The following is a 14,621-nucleotide window of genomic DNA, read 5'->3' on the forward strand; positions in this document are numbered from 1 at the left end:
TATATCACAATCCACCTATTGCCTCTCATCCTGAATATTTCTTGCCTATATTTTTCTATAGATCCTATAGATCTAAGAATATATCTGCTATGCAAGAAACCTTCCCAAATAATTAGAAATTCATAACCATGACTTTAAGATATGTTCAGTCATGCTTTATTTCATCCTGTTCTCTTTGTTCTCCTCTACAAACTTTTTACCAATGGATTCAAGGTGTAGAAGGAGACATACAATTTTGTACAAGGCCACTATGTATATTCATTTTGCTTGACTATCTTTCTTGACCTTTTTTTCACAATATGTCTGAGATTCAGAGTGCTGGATCTGTAGTACCCTCGAAGGTGTTGCTGGATAGAATGCTAGGAATTGCCAAACCCTTGGATGCTACCAGTCAATAAGCTACCACTCTCCAGAGGGTACCAAGGTCTCCAACCTGGAGCTTTCTTAGGGAGATTCTTTACTTTTGATGCCTCTAGACATAGTTATGGATTTTTGTGTCCCTGGTCATGTTGGGAAGCACTAGCTTTGCTGATGGCTCTCTTTTTTTTAATCATCTTGGTCACAAGATTCTTTCTGGTTAACATTTTATGTTATTCTAGGGTGAAAGAAATAATTTATTGTGGCTTCTAATTAGATTTCTTGATCAATTTTCAATATGGTGCAAATTTCACTTTTCTGCTAGAGTATGTATGTGGGAACTGGGAAGTCTGTTCCTCTTATTCAGAGGTATCTTGGCTCCTTTTACTTTCATATGTAAATATTCCGATATTTACATATAACTTTGAATTTATCTGACAATTTTATACTGTTTTATGATATACTGTTTATAATTTTCCTTTATTCTCCTTGGTAACGTTTTTGCCTATGATTTTATAATCTAAGCTACTGTTGATCTTGGCTGCTAAATTTCTGCTTAGGTATAAGATAGTATTTATAATTTTCTGGGGGGTCTTTTGGCTTTCTCATTAGACAGCGATAATCAGAGTTAATATCTTTATCTTAGCCAGTTTCCACATTTTTTGAGTCAACACCATAAAAATGATCAGAAGGGAGTTTTTGTAATTGAGCATTGATAGCTTTATATTCATTTGTTATTGATTTTGACTTTTGCTCTAACTACTTTTATGTTTTGGTTGTGCAAAGATAGTCAACTGTGAAATGGATTCACATCATATATGAAATGGATATTCACATATCCTTTGTGATGTGTTAAGATATAGTCAATTTCATTTATTTTGTGATATTGTTCAATGCTTGCTATTTTTAATGCTTTATTGTTTTCAAAAAGAAAATGCTTTTAAAGCAAACATTGCCCTTGGCAAGGGTAAAGTGTTTTGAATCTTAAAAGCAATAACAATACTTTTTAATTTTTACATTTTTGTGATTTGCTAATACTTTTTTGGGAGCATCTTTATTCCCCAATTCCATATGAAAGCAATTTTAACATTTTAAAATTTGACTTCCAAATTCTCCCTCCTTCCTTTAGAAGGGCAAGTAATCTAATATACATTATACTTATGAACTGTCAGGCAAAACACATTTCCACATTAGTCACTTCCTGAAAGAAAAGTCAGACCAAAAAAAAAAAAAAAAAAAAAAAAAAACCAACAAGGAAAATAAAAGAGGAAAAAGTATGTTTTGATCTGCATTCATATTCTGCCAGTTCCTTCTCAAGGAAATGGGCAGCATTTTTCAACAGAAGTCTTTTTGAATTGTATTACATCTTCATATTGCTGAGCATAGCTAAATTATTTATAGTTGATCATTGTATAATACTGCTGTTATTATATACAATGTTCTGCCCATTTCTTTTTGCATCAGTTCCAGGTTCCTCTGAAAGCAGCTTGCTCATGTGTATAACAGTTTGCAATCACATAACACAAATTGTTTTGCTATTCCCCAAGTGATGGGCATTCAATAGTACTTCTTTTTAAACATCCTAACATCTTGTCAGTATGTTAAATACTCAGAAAGACCTAATTAGATATCTGTAAGTATGATCACTGAGATTAGAATTCTTGCCCAACTTTGTTGTTTTTCTACTACCCCACCTAACTGAGGCAGGAACATTTATTTAGCAACAATACTGAAGTCACTCAAAGTTAGTATCATAATTTAACACTGTAACAGTCGTCTCTTCAATACCTTAATCAAAATACATGCTGAATGGTGAAATGCTTGGTGGAATAATATAGTTTAACTCTATCTCTACATTACTTAGAAAGCATGTTAGATACAAGATAATAGATATTAGCCAAAAGAAAAAACAAACAAACAAAAGAAGCCTTCACAGTAAAGAGGAAAAGGCACAGGAAATAAGCCTTTACTGTGAAATAATTCAAATATACAGGGTAGTTTGATTTTTATCACTGTTTTTAAAAAAGGAGACCAATAAGACTATATGCAGCTTATACAAAAGCACATTAAAAACTTTTCCATATGCATACCTGAACAGTTTGGACTTGTGGAGACTGAATAACTGATGGCTGGGCTGCCTGAATAACTCCATGTACTTGAACAGTTTGCCCATTAGGGAGTTGCACTAAGGTCACTGTTGGAGCAGATGAAGTTGCATGAGCTGCTGGCATAGAAACCTACAAAAATAGAGAAAATGTTATTATAGACACATATGAGGTAATAACTGAAGCTCAGAACCATTTAGCATGCTACTAAATATTAATTCATGTGATAAAATGTAGGGATTACAGTGAATTTTACAGGTTCGGAAGCAAAAAAAGAGCTTATGGTATTTTAGTCTGCATTAAGGGTGCCACAGTAACCATAATCTTAGCCCAGTGCTTATCAGATAGAAGGTGCTTCAAAAATGTTTACTGAATGAATGTTATCCCAGGGTATCCTGCTCTGCTTAAAGCACATTTAGATTCCAGTTAGGAAGGGTTGCAATAAATATAAAACAAATAGGATGAAGAAGGGCCTCAAGTTTATGATATATGAAGAATAGTTAAGTGAATTAGAGATGTTTAGGCTAAAGAAAATAATAAGGAGAACATAACAGCATTTGAAGGACTGTAATATGGAAGAGGAATCAGAAATGTTCTCTTTGGCCCCAAAGGGCAGGAACAGCAACAATGGGTAAAAGTCATGGGCTAATTTAGCTTTGATATAAGGAAAAAATGTCTTACAATTAGAGCTGTACAAAGGTAGAATATTCTGCCTTAAGTAAAGAATTGCCTCCTATCAGATGACTTAAAGAATTCCTTTTTCAGGAATGGATGGCCCTTAAGTTTCTCTCTGACTTGAAAATTCAGATTCTATACTATCTTCATAACAACTCTGGAGCTTGTAAATGCCAAATATTATAACCTTTATTTTACCAAAGTTAAGTAACTTTCCTTGAATCACAGAAGTAGGAAAAAACCAGCAGGTTCTAACTAAAATCAGTTTGTCTAACTTTAAAACTTTTTTTCCTTTGTACCATTCAGTTTCAAAACATTTTCAACAATAAAAATACGGCATTAATTGGGAAATATTTTACTATGTATAAGAAAGTAGTTATGAAATTTAATGTTTTTTTTAAATTAAATATACTTGTTTCTTTTATTATTTGATCCTACAATTGACTCTTTAGGAGCAAAATGAACCTTGCATAGTTCCAAACTCAGTGTTTAGCTTGAAATGACATTTCCAGAGCCAATGTTACAAGTAATTGAAATTTAAAAATGAATTATTTTTATACTATTGAACATTATTTTTTTTTCTATTGCTGTCCTTTCATATTCTTTTATTTTTTTTTAATAGCCTTTTATTTACAGGATATAAACATGGGTAACTTTACAGCATTAACAATTGCCAAACTTCTTGTTCCAATTTTTCACCTCTTACCCCCCCCCCTCCCCTAGATGGCAGGATGACCAGTATATGTTAAATATATTTAAATATAAATTAGATACACAATAAGTATACCCGACCAAAACGTTATTTTGCTGTAGAAAAAGAATCAGACTCTGAAATATTGTACAATTAGCTTGTGAAGGAAATCAAAAATGCAGGTGGGCATAAATATAGGGATTGGGAATTCAATGTAATGGTTTTTAGTCATCTCCCAGAGTTCTTTTTCTGGGCATAGCTAGTTGAACATTATTTTTAAAAATTGTAATAAACCTACTTTCAAAAGGAGACAAAATGTTGCTAAAATACGTTTACAATACAAGATTTACTATGAGTCATGTATGTAGTGTACAAATACATTGCTAATTATTCAATTATGTGAAAGGTATTTAATAACAAATAATCATATTGGCCTCCTTGTAGATCAATATCTAGGGTCACAATAAACCCAGTAAAAAGTCTTTTGTTAGTCTAAGATTAACACATACAAATATTAAGATTTTTTTTTCTATTTGGTTTCAGAAAATAACTTCGTATAACCTAGAGAGCTACAAGAGAACTGAATGAATTTCTACCTAGACACAATGCTTTTCATATATCTTTATTAGTAAATTTGTATTAAAAACCATACGTACAAATGAAACTCAAAATGACACTAATAGTTTTGTTCCTTGATATTAAAGCAAAAAAATAGGAAACATAAGAAAATTATGTTAACACAGAATATACATTTTAAGAATTTTGAGGGGTGAATGAAAAAAGTAATACTTCATATTTGGGGAAAAATAATTAATATATTGATAGAATGGTAAATACAATGGCCTGGAGAAGATGAAAGAAAAAAAAAACAATATTTATTTATGGGAGATTACTTTTTGGTCTTGGCTTTGATTTAATTGTTATGAAATAATTAACCCTTCCTCTCCCCTTCAAGAGAAACTGAAGAAACTCCTAACAATATGGAAGGGCAATTGTTTTATAACTTCTAGGCTTAGAGAATTACCTAGGGTACTTCAAGTTTAAGTGACTCACCCAGAGGTCATAGCCAGCAAGTATGCATAAGAAGACATAAAGCCTAGATCTTCTGACTCCAAGGCTGACCTTTTATTCACATGCCATTTTCTTATGTCATTTATGTTTTATTATGTTAAAATGTTTTCATAGTTTTTCAAGTCTGCAAAAGGCTCTACATTCATTCTCTCCTCCAAAGCTCTTTAACAATTCTATGAAGCCGATACTACATAGTTATTATCAGTGGCAGTTGGATGGCACAATAGATAGCCATGCCCATAATGACTCAGGTTACCATTAGAAATGGTAATTTTAATCCAAGTCTTCCTGATTCAATGACTATTCCACTATTTATCATACTACTATTTTTTATGTGTAGACAAAGATATGAAAACTATTAGCTTGGAAGCTTACTTGTTTCAATAAAGTAATGAAATTACTTATTACTTTTGCTATCTTCTGGGTTATATATAAATAGTTCTTCAAAAAAATGAGCAAAAAAAAGAATGGTGTTTTACTCTCAACAAAAACAAAATGAAAGTTTTTAATATTAGGAAAAATAAGAATATTAAAAATTGTAATTATAGAATTACTAAGCTTTGTATAATAATGGATACTTTTCAGTTCTTATATGAACAGCACTTTACAACAATTATGTTAATCTAAATTAAAAGAATGTCTAAAATTTCATTTCTCTCCATTCATTCTAGATATTCTATTGTACTAAAAATTTTATTTCCTTTTAATCCAAAACACACATTTCCTCTTGGAAATTATACAGCTTAATGAAAATTCCAAAATTATCTTATACCTGTGCTAAAGTTGCAATCTGTGGTTGTGTTTGTACAGCCATCTGTTGATTTTCTGCCTCCGTTACAGCTGCATCGCCACTCTGCTGGGTCTCTGCACCAGATTCCATGGTCATTTAGTTACCTATAATCATAGTGAAATATATTCTTAAATATTGATGTGTCTTTTATGATTCTATTGAGCATATCCTGACTCATGAATGGGTAGTATTTCAAAAAGTATTCGTAAAACAGTTGTCTAGAGCTAACTAGTGGAATTGTCTTTAGGTTCCCAGCTGTCTCAAAAACCTATTTTATGAAATATTACAATAGTAGTATTATAATTTCCAATTATTATTATATAAAGATAGGTTTGGAGTAAAAATTGGGAAATAGGGGAATGCCAGGAATACAATTTTCCTGCAGGTCCCAGATATCTGAAGAGAAATTTGCTCTTCCTTCATTCCTCATCTTAGAGTTGAAGCAGAGAAAATATTTTGATGAGATGTGAAGCAGGTGGGAGGTCAGTAAGGAGTATTCAAAAAGCTTTTATAAGAGATAGAAAGGGAGAGGAACTTGAATACCATGGCTAATGTCATTTGGGGAAAGGAAATCAATGCCTAGAAGCAGTGATGATAGAGAGAGAAGGAATGGCATGGGCAAGTAACAAGATTTAAAGAACCCACCCTAGCTATGGGCAGATTACTGATATATACTCCCTGCTTAAATGTTCAGCTAATGGGGAAAACATAACAAGGCCACACATTCTGGCTTTTGGACAGCTCTAATTATTGTTAAGTTTTTTCTTATACCAACTCAAAAATTTGTTTTTTGTAACTCCCCCCCTCCCCCCCCATGGACGCATGTTCCTTTTTACATAGCTATACAAAATAAATCCCAATTTTCTTTGGTAGGAGAAAAAATATTTCAAGAAAATTATTTCAGTCATCATGTCCCTCTGCTCTTCATATAACTGTTCCTCACATAATATTCAACAAATTCAATTCATTTATTATTCATCTACACATTTAAGGCACTGTGCTGAAAGATGAAAAACAAAAATTCTTATACCATGGACCTTACTAAATCTAGCATATACTATATAATTTTATAAAGTGTTCCTCTCACAACAATTCAGAAAATTGGAATCTGAGAAGGTAAGTGACTTGCCTGGCTCATGGCTAGCAAAATGACCAAATCTAGGCTTAAAACCAATTTGTTTGACTCCAAATAAAGGTCTTTTCCAACTGCCATTATCTAATTGGCTACCTTTTTCTGAACATGACAAAAGCATGTTACTTTTTTGTTACTGGTTCCTTTTAAAATGGGATTCCTATAATGCAATATAGTATTTAAGATCTATTTAAACCAGTGTGGAATCAGGCACTACAAAGTATGGATCTGGACAAAGATCTCGACAGTGTAGTTCAGTTGATAATGCTTAACAAGGTTTCAGTTTCTTAGGCAGTTATATCACTATATTTTTTATATAGTATAACTTGTAGTCAATTAAGATCCTCAAGTTTTTCCCACAAGAATTGATATTAAACTACCTTCCAAATACTGTACTTGTACAACTAACTTTGGAATCTAAGAGCAAGACTTTATACATATCCCAACTAGTAATGTTCTGTTGACTTCACCCTATTATTTCAGGATTTTCACAAGCATTTATTAAGTCTACCCTTTATGAGACACTGTGCACATGAGAGAAACATCATGTCTGGAGGGAAACAATTACTCTTTCCAAGGTCTGTCTCTTTTCTAAATGTTTCTAAAAGCTGATGTTTAGTAATGCTTTACTTTTTGCAAAGGGCTTTTTTTTACTTCCATGACAGCACTTGATTTTCATAATGAACCCTATGAGTTCAGTTATTTTCATTTTATAGATGATGAAACTAAGGCTAAGAAAAAAAAAAAAGAGCATGAAATTATCACTTCCAGTTACACACTAAAGAATAACTAAATAATTTTGCTTAGCACTTCACACTCAGTATTATTTTTATTTAGAGACTACTACATCTGTTTCTAGCAATGGAAATAATATTTTATGGCAATCCTAATTAAAATAGATAAAGTGAAAATACTTCTACTTGTAGGAATTAATGTAAGTATTTTGTGAGTAAAATGAGTCATGTCAACCAAGAACATACCACTTCACCTCCAATATTGAAGAAATTCAAAGCATCAAGAATAAATTTCAAATTATAATTCTAATAGCTAATTAAAAGCTTCCCCATATGCTTACTTACATAAAATAGAGAAAAGATCAATGAATTGGGCTTACAACTAAAAAAGTTATACATTAAAAACCCTCAATTAAATACCAAATTTAAAATTCTGAAAATAAAAGGGGAGATTAATAAAATTGAAAATAAGAATACTATTGAATTAATAAAAACTAAGAGTTGGTTTTATGGAAAAAACAGCAAAATAAATAAAACTTTAATTTGATTTGAAAAAGAAAAGAAGAAAATCAAAAGGTCAAGAATTTCAAGGAAATTAATGAACATAAAAATGCCAATGAAGAAGGCCTAGCTGTGCCAGACCTAAAATATTATAAAGCACAAGTCATCAAAACTATTTGGTGTTGGCCAATAGAGTATTCATCAGTGGAATAGGTTAGGTTCACAGGACAAAATAGTAACTATAGCAATCTTAGTGTGTGACAAACCCAAAGACCCCAGCTTTTGGGATAAAAACTCACTATTTGACAAAAACTGCAGGGAAAATTAGGAACTAGTATGGTAGAAACTAGGCATTAAAGCTATACCAAGGTAAGATTGAAATGGGTTCATGATTTAGGCATAAAGAATGATATAAACAAATTAGAAGAACATAGGATAGTTCACCTCTCAGATCTGTGGAGAAAGAAGGAATTTGTGACCAAAAAAGAACTGGAGCTCATTATTGAATACCAAATGTATGATTTTGATTAAGTTAAAAAAAGTTTTTGTACAAACAAAACTAATGTAGACAAAATTAGAAGGGAAGCACTAAATTAGGATTTTTACATTAAGGGTTCTGATAAAGGCCTCATTTCTAAAAGAGAATTGACTCAAATTTTACAGGAATTCAAGCCATTCTCCAATTGATAAATGGTCAAAAGATACGAACAATTTTCAGGTAAGAATTTAAAACCATTTCTAATGATATGAAAAGTGATTTTCTAAATCACTATTGAGAGAAATGCAAATTAAGACAACTCTGAGATACCACTACATACCTCTTAGATTGGCTAAAATAACAGGAAACGATAATGATGAATATTGGAGAGGATGTGGAGAAAAATAGAACACTGATATATTGGTGGTAGAACTGTGAATGAATCCAACCATTCTGGAGAGTGATTTGGAACTATGTTCAAAATGTCATCAAACTGTGCATACCCTTTGACTCAGCAATGTTTCTATTGGGCCTATATTCCAAAGAAATCTGAAAGGAAGGAAAGGGACCTACATGTGCAAAAAGGTTTGTGTCAGCCCTTTTCCTAATGGCAAGAAACTGGAAACTGAGTGGATGCCTATCAATTGGAGAATGGCTGAATAAGTTACAGTATATGAATGTTATGGAATATTATTGTTCTATAAGAAATGATCGATCAGGAGGATGATTTTAGAGAAACCTGGAGAGACTTACATGAACTGATGCTAAGTGAAATGAGCAGAACCAGGAGATCATTGTACATGGCAACATCAATATTATATGAAGATCAATTCTGATGAATTTGACTCTTTCCAACAATGACATGACTGATGCCAGTTCCAATGATCTTGTGACGAAGAAAGACATCTACACTCAGAGAGAGGACTATGGGAACTGAATTTGAATCACTACATAACATTTTCACTCTTTTTCTTGCTGTTCGCTTGCATTTTGTTTTCTTACTCATTTACTTTCCTTTTTGATCTGATTTTTCTTGTGCAGCAAGAGACTTGTATAAATATGTTTACACATTGGATTTAACATATATTTTAGCATGTATAATATATATTGGATTGCTTGCCATCTAGGGGAGAAGGTGGGGGGGAGAAGGGTAAAATGTGTAATACAAGGCTATGCAAGGGTCAATGTTGAAAAATTATCTGTGCATATGTTTTGAAAATAAAAAAGCTTTAAATTTTTTTTTAAAAAAGGGGACAGCTAGGTGATGCAGTAGATAGAGCACCAGCCCTGAAGTCAGGAGAATCTGAGTTCAAATCTTGTCTTAGACACTTAACACGTCCTAGCTGTATGACCCTGGGCAAGTCACGTAACCCCAATTCCCTCAGTCAAAAACACTACCATTACAACTTCCCCATAAACTTCAGATATTTTATGGGCAATCAATCATCACTAATATACTATTTGATTTGTAGCAAATTGTCATCACATGTCCTTGTATTTTATTTTACATTCACCCACAAGCTTTATATAGGTTACTTACTTGGGGAGGAATGGACTTGTCATTTCATTAATATAGGGTATTCTCAAATAAAGAAACTCCTCTCCACATGCTAGTCAGTACTTAATTGTGTGATACAGTCTCTGCAACAGGAATGTTGTCTTTAGAAATTATGTGACTTGTCCAAGGTTATCAATGAGCTTAGAACTTCAATGTATGTTTTTTGATTCCCATTCTATTTCTCTATCCATTAGGCTGCTCTCTGGAGCAGTTGGTAATCTTAAGAGATGTGTTAGGACACTGAGTTAAATGATTTGCCCAAGTATTCTGGCAATTTCTTTAAGGGAAGAAGCCATAATATATTTTTAAATTCCCCTCTAATCCTCATACAGTACTTAGCACAGAGTGACAAGTCAAACTTCTTGTTCTTTTAGGCACATGTATTTTCCTACTTTCCTAATACTTATGAAAATGAAAAAATTAATATAGATTAAGATGTATCAGTAAAAGAATAAATGTGATAATATCCATATAAAGAAAGTTGAAAATAATAATAATGCATTTTCAAAAGAGGAATGGTACCTCCCTCCCAGTCTTCATCATTTCTTAAGGAGGAAAAAAACAAATTGAATTTTTTTGGTAGATTAGTAGCCTTAAAATAAGAAAAAAAAAAAAAAAAAAAAGAGTTCTCATTTCTATCATAATAAACAAAACCACTGAAGTGTTTTAAATTTTTAACTATTCTACTGTTTGTTGGTTACTTAGTTCAGCTGGTTAGAACATGGGGCCAAGATAAAGAACCAAGTTCCAGTCAAAGACTGCCTTTATAACTCCATCATGCTATACATCCATATCTAAGATTTTTAAGTACAAATCAGTACACCACTGGAAAAATATCCCAAATGAATAACTTACTAATAACGAACAGATTTTTACACACAATAACAGATAATGAGTCATTACAAAAACATACTAATAAAAGGCACCAATAAAAAAACCAAGTCATTCTACTCAAAAAAAAAAAAAAAAGTGCAGTGGTTTCCTTTTGCACAAATTCCTGATCCCAATATAATTCCAACCTATATCCTAGCCTCAACTTATTATTTCAGTTCATATACTTTTGTGCTCTGGACAAACTGGACTATTAGCTATTTCCCTGAACACAACTTGCTATGTCACTTCCCTACACTCACTCAGACACCAGTTACTCCCTTTCACTTCTCCAAATGAATTTACTTTTCAAAATCCTTATGGTGCCTCTTTCCCTGTGAAATCTTTCAAGATCCTAACCACCACTTCTCTCAACTAATATGTTCTCCCTCCTCTAATGTTCCTAAAATTTATATTTTCTTTCCCTTTTCATTCCCTAAATATATATTTACATGTATTTATGCTGTATTATAAGTAGAATGAGAGTTCCTTGAGGGCTTTAAAATGCACTAGTGTTGTGCCTTGCAGAATAGGTGCTTAATAATTAGTGAAATGGAATAACATTAAAACCAATATTTAGGTGTTTATGTATAAGCTTTGCATGGTGCAGAGTAAGCACTTAATATATACTATTTTTATAATATAGAGATATGGTAAAAAAAATTATGCCAAATATGTTTTTTTTTTATAAGTCATTCCTCTAGAGATTAATCATGATATAAAAAGGAGACTTTCAAAAGAAAATGAAGCTACTGACATACTCTGGGGTCTAATTTTTTAAAATTGTCATTTATGACGCCATATGCAAGTCTCATAAATGAATGTGGGAATCACAAAATTATGATATGTTACCACTAAATGTTTATGTGCCTAATTCATATACAATATATATCTGGAATCATGTAAAAATTTTGCAGGCAATAAAAGGCCATGAGTAGAAAAAGTTTAAGAAACCCTGCTCTGCGGAAAGTGGGGGGAACCCCAAAATACTAGTAAGAACAATGCAAATAAAAATATCAAAGGAACATAGTAATCATAAGTGAGAATGGAATAAACTCACCCATAAAATGGAAATACATTACAAAATAGATTAAAAACCAGAATCCAACAATATGTTATTTAAAAAAACATAAGAAAAAGATTAAATAAAGGGCTAGAGCATAATGTGTTATGTTTCAGCTAAGATAAAAAAGGGAAACAAAATCAGAAAAATTAAAAGAGATATAATCAGGAAAAACTACATTATGTTACAAGGTATCACAACCAATGAAATAATACCAATCAATCAATACTAAATCTATATGTACTAAATGGCAGGGCATCCAAATTCTAAAAGGCACAAACAAAATCAAAGAAGCAAAAGTTAAAAGCAGGAAAGAGAAGAAAAAAATTTAAATTAAGTTTGATAGTCTCATTTCTCAAATATATAGAGAATTGAGTTCAACTTATAAAAATAAGTCATTCCACAACTGATAAATTGTCAAATATGAAAGGGTAGCTTTTAGAAGAAGTTAAAGCTTTTTACAATCATAAAAAATTGCTCTAAATCACTAATGATTATAGAAATACAAATTAAAACTTCTCTAAGGAACTCCCTCAAACTTATCAGATTGGATATCATGACAGAAAAGGAAAATGACAAATACTAGAGAGCATGTGGAAAAATAGGGACACTAATGAACTGTTGATGTTGTAAACTGGAGAACATTCTGGAGAACAATTTGGAAGTATGTCCAAAGGATTATAAAACAGTGATTCAACAATATCATAACTAGGTCTGAATTCAAACAGAGATTAAAGAAAAAGGAAAAGAAACTATATGTACAAAAAATATTTTAACTTTTTTGTGGTAAAAAGGATTGGAAATTGAGATGATGCCCATCAATTGTGGAATGCTTCAACAAGCTGTGATGTATGATTTGATGGAATACTATTGTGCTATAAGAAATGATGAGAAGGATTGCTTCAGGAAAACCTGGGAAACCTTGAATTGATATGGAATAAAGTGAGCAAATTTCATTGTATATAATAACAGCAACATTATTAACTACTCTATAATTAATACATGATCTAAAACAACTCACAAAGACTCATGATGAAAAATGTTATACACTTTCAGAGAGAAATGATGAACTCTAAAATGGAAATTAAAATTAAAGCTTTTCACTTTTTCTTGTTTTGTTTCCCCCAACGTGATTAATATGCAAATGTTTTGCCTGATTTTAATTGTATAAATAATATTCTATTGCTTGCCTTCTTAATAGGTGGGAAGAAAAGTATTTGAAACTCAAACCTTTTTTTTTAAATGCTGAAAGTAAATAATAAATAAAATTTTAAAAATGAAAAAAGGTCCAACCTCCCACCCATCACACCAACAAAGATGGCAAAAAAGAAAAAATGCCAACTGATGGAAGGGAATGTGATGAGGTAGGCATAATAATCCACTCTTGATGGAATTATAAACTAGTCTAGTCATTCTGGAAAGCAATTTGAAATCACACCCCAATGTCACTAAACTGTTCGTATCCTTTGACCTAGAGAAACCATTACTGGACATAATACTTGAAAGAAATCAAAGAAGAAAAAGACTCATTTATATTAAAATATTCATAGCAGCACTATTTATTGAAATCAAAAATTGTAAACTAAGGAAATCACCATCTGAACAAAATATGGTATACATTTAAAAAATATATATTATTGTCCTGAAATGAGTTCAACAGAACCAGAAAGATGATTTATACGAGGACTATAACATTGTATAAAGAAAAATAACTTTCAAAGATTTAGGAATTCTGATCAATGCAATAAGCATATATTTTCAGACACTGCTGATTGATGTGTGGATGTTTTATTTATGTTCCAGGCATGGTGGATGGGGGAAGGAGTTGAGGGGGTGATTAAGAGTATATATGTGTGTGTGCACAGAATAAAACAAACAAAAAAGCCCACAGTGAAAACAGAGACTAGGCAAGATGGCTTTGGAATGAATGCCTTGAATTTACTCTCTATCTTTTTAAAAAGCTGTATATAACAGCTTTAGTATTTCAAATATCATCCTTTCTATTCTTTATGTGTGGAAATACTCGTGTTTATTGACATTTTCAGGTTTGAAATGGTAAAAAACAAACAACCTCCCCCACCCCACCCCCACATTTCAACTTTTAAAAATGTCTTGGGGTCTTTCCAAAAGGAGAGGGGAAAAAAAAACCCTAATCCTTAAACTGCATTTACTTTCCAAAAAAGAGAACTAATGGCTAGGATATTCTCTGTGTATTTTAGAAGACACGGATAGCTCTGCCTTTCTTAAACTACAGAGAACAAAAAGGAATTTTGTCAGTTAAGATGTCTAAAATAATGAAAATTAATAAAATAGGTATCTTCTTCGTAAATTTAACAAAATAAAACTTTAAAAAAAGAGCATTTAGTATTTAGAAATATTATTACTTTGTATCTCCCCTTCTATATTGAGAGACAGTCATGGCATAGGATGTGTACTACACTTGGGACTCACAAAATCGGAGTTCAATTCCCACCCTACTAACTATGTGACCATGTGCAAATCACTTAACTACTAGCAGTTTGGCTTTCTCATATGTAAAACTGGGGATAATATCTATCATACTGTTTGAAACAAAATTCTGAACTGGCCCAGATAA

At 31.8% G+C, this 14,621-nt stretch overlaps 1 protein-coding gene across 3 annotated transcripts in view; it reads right to left on the bottom strand.

The window, feature by feature from the left end:
• The window catches only part of CREB1 (cAMP responsive element binding protein 1), an 85,462-nt gene that overhangs the window by 48,306 nt on the left and 22,535 nt on the right, over window positions 1-14,621 (bottom strand). For 2 of the 3 annotated variants that reach the window (XM_003765979.4, XM_023500651.2), the window contains exons 2-3: window positions 5,672-5,793; window positions 2,448-2,594 (exon numbers count right to left, since the gene is read on the bottom strand). In XM_003765979.4, the coding sequence (XP_003766027.1) occupies window positions 2,448-2,594; window positions 5,672-5,785 (261 nt within the window). In that variant the 5' untranslated portion in view covers window positions 5,786-5,793. The remainder of the gene's footprint in view (window positions 1-2,447; window positions 2,595-5,671; window positions 5,794-14,621) is intronic. The other variant, XM_031958202.1, reaches the window with a different exon arrangement.

The sequence above is a fragment of the Sarcophilus harrisii genome, chromosome 3 (genome assembly GCF_902635505.1).
Source record: "Sarcophilus harrisii chromosome 3, mSarHar1.11, whole genome shotgun sequence".
Classification (NCBI taxonomy): Eukaryota; Metazoa; Chordata; class Mammalia; order Dasyuromorphia; family Dasyuridae; genus Sarcophilus; species Sarcophilus harrisii.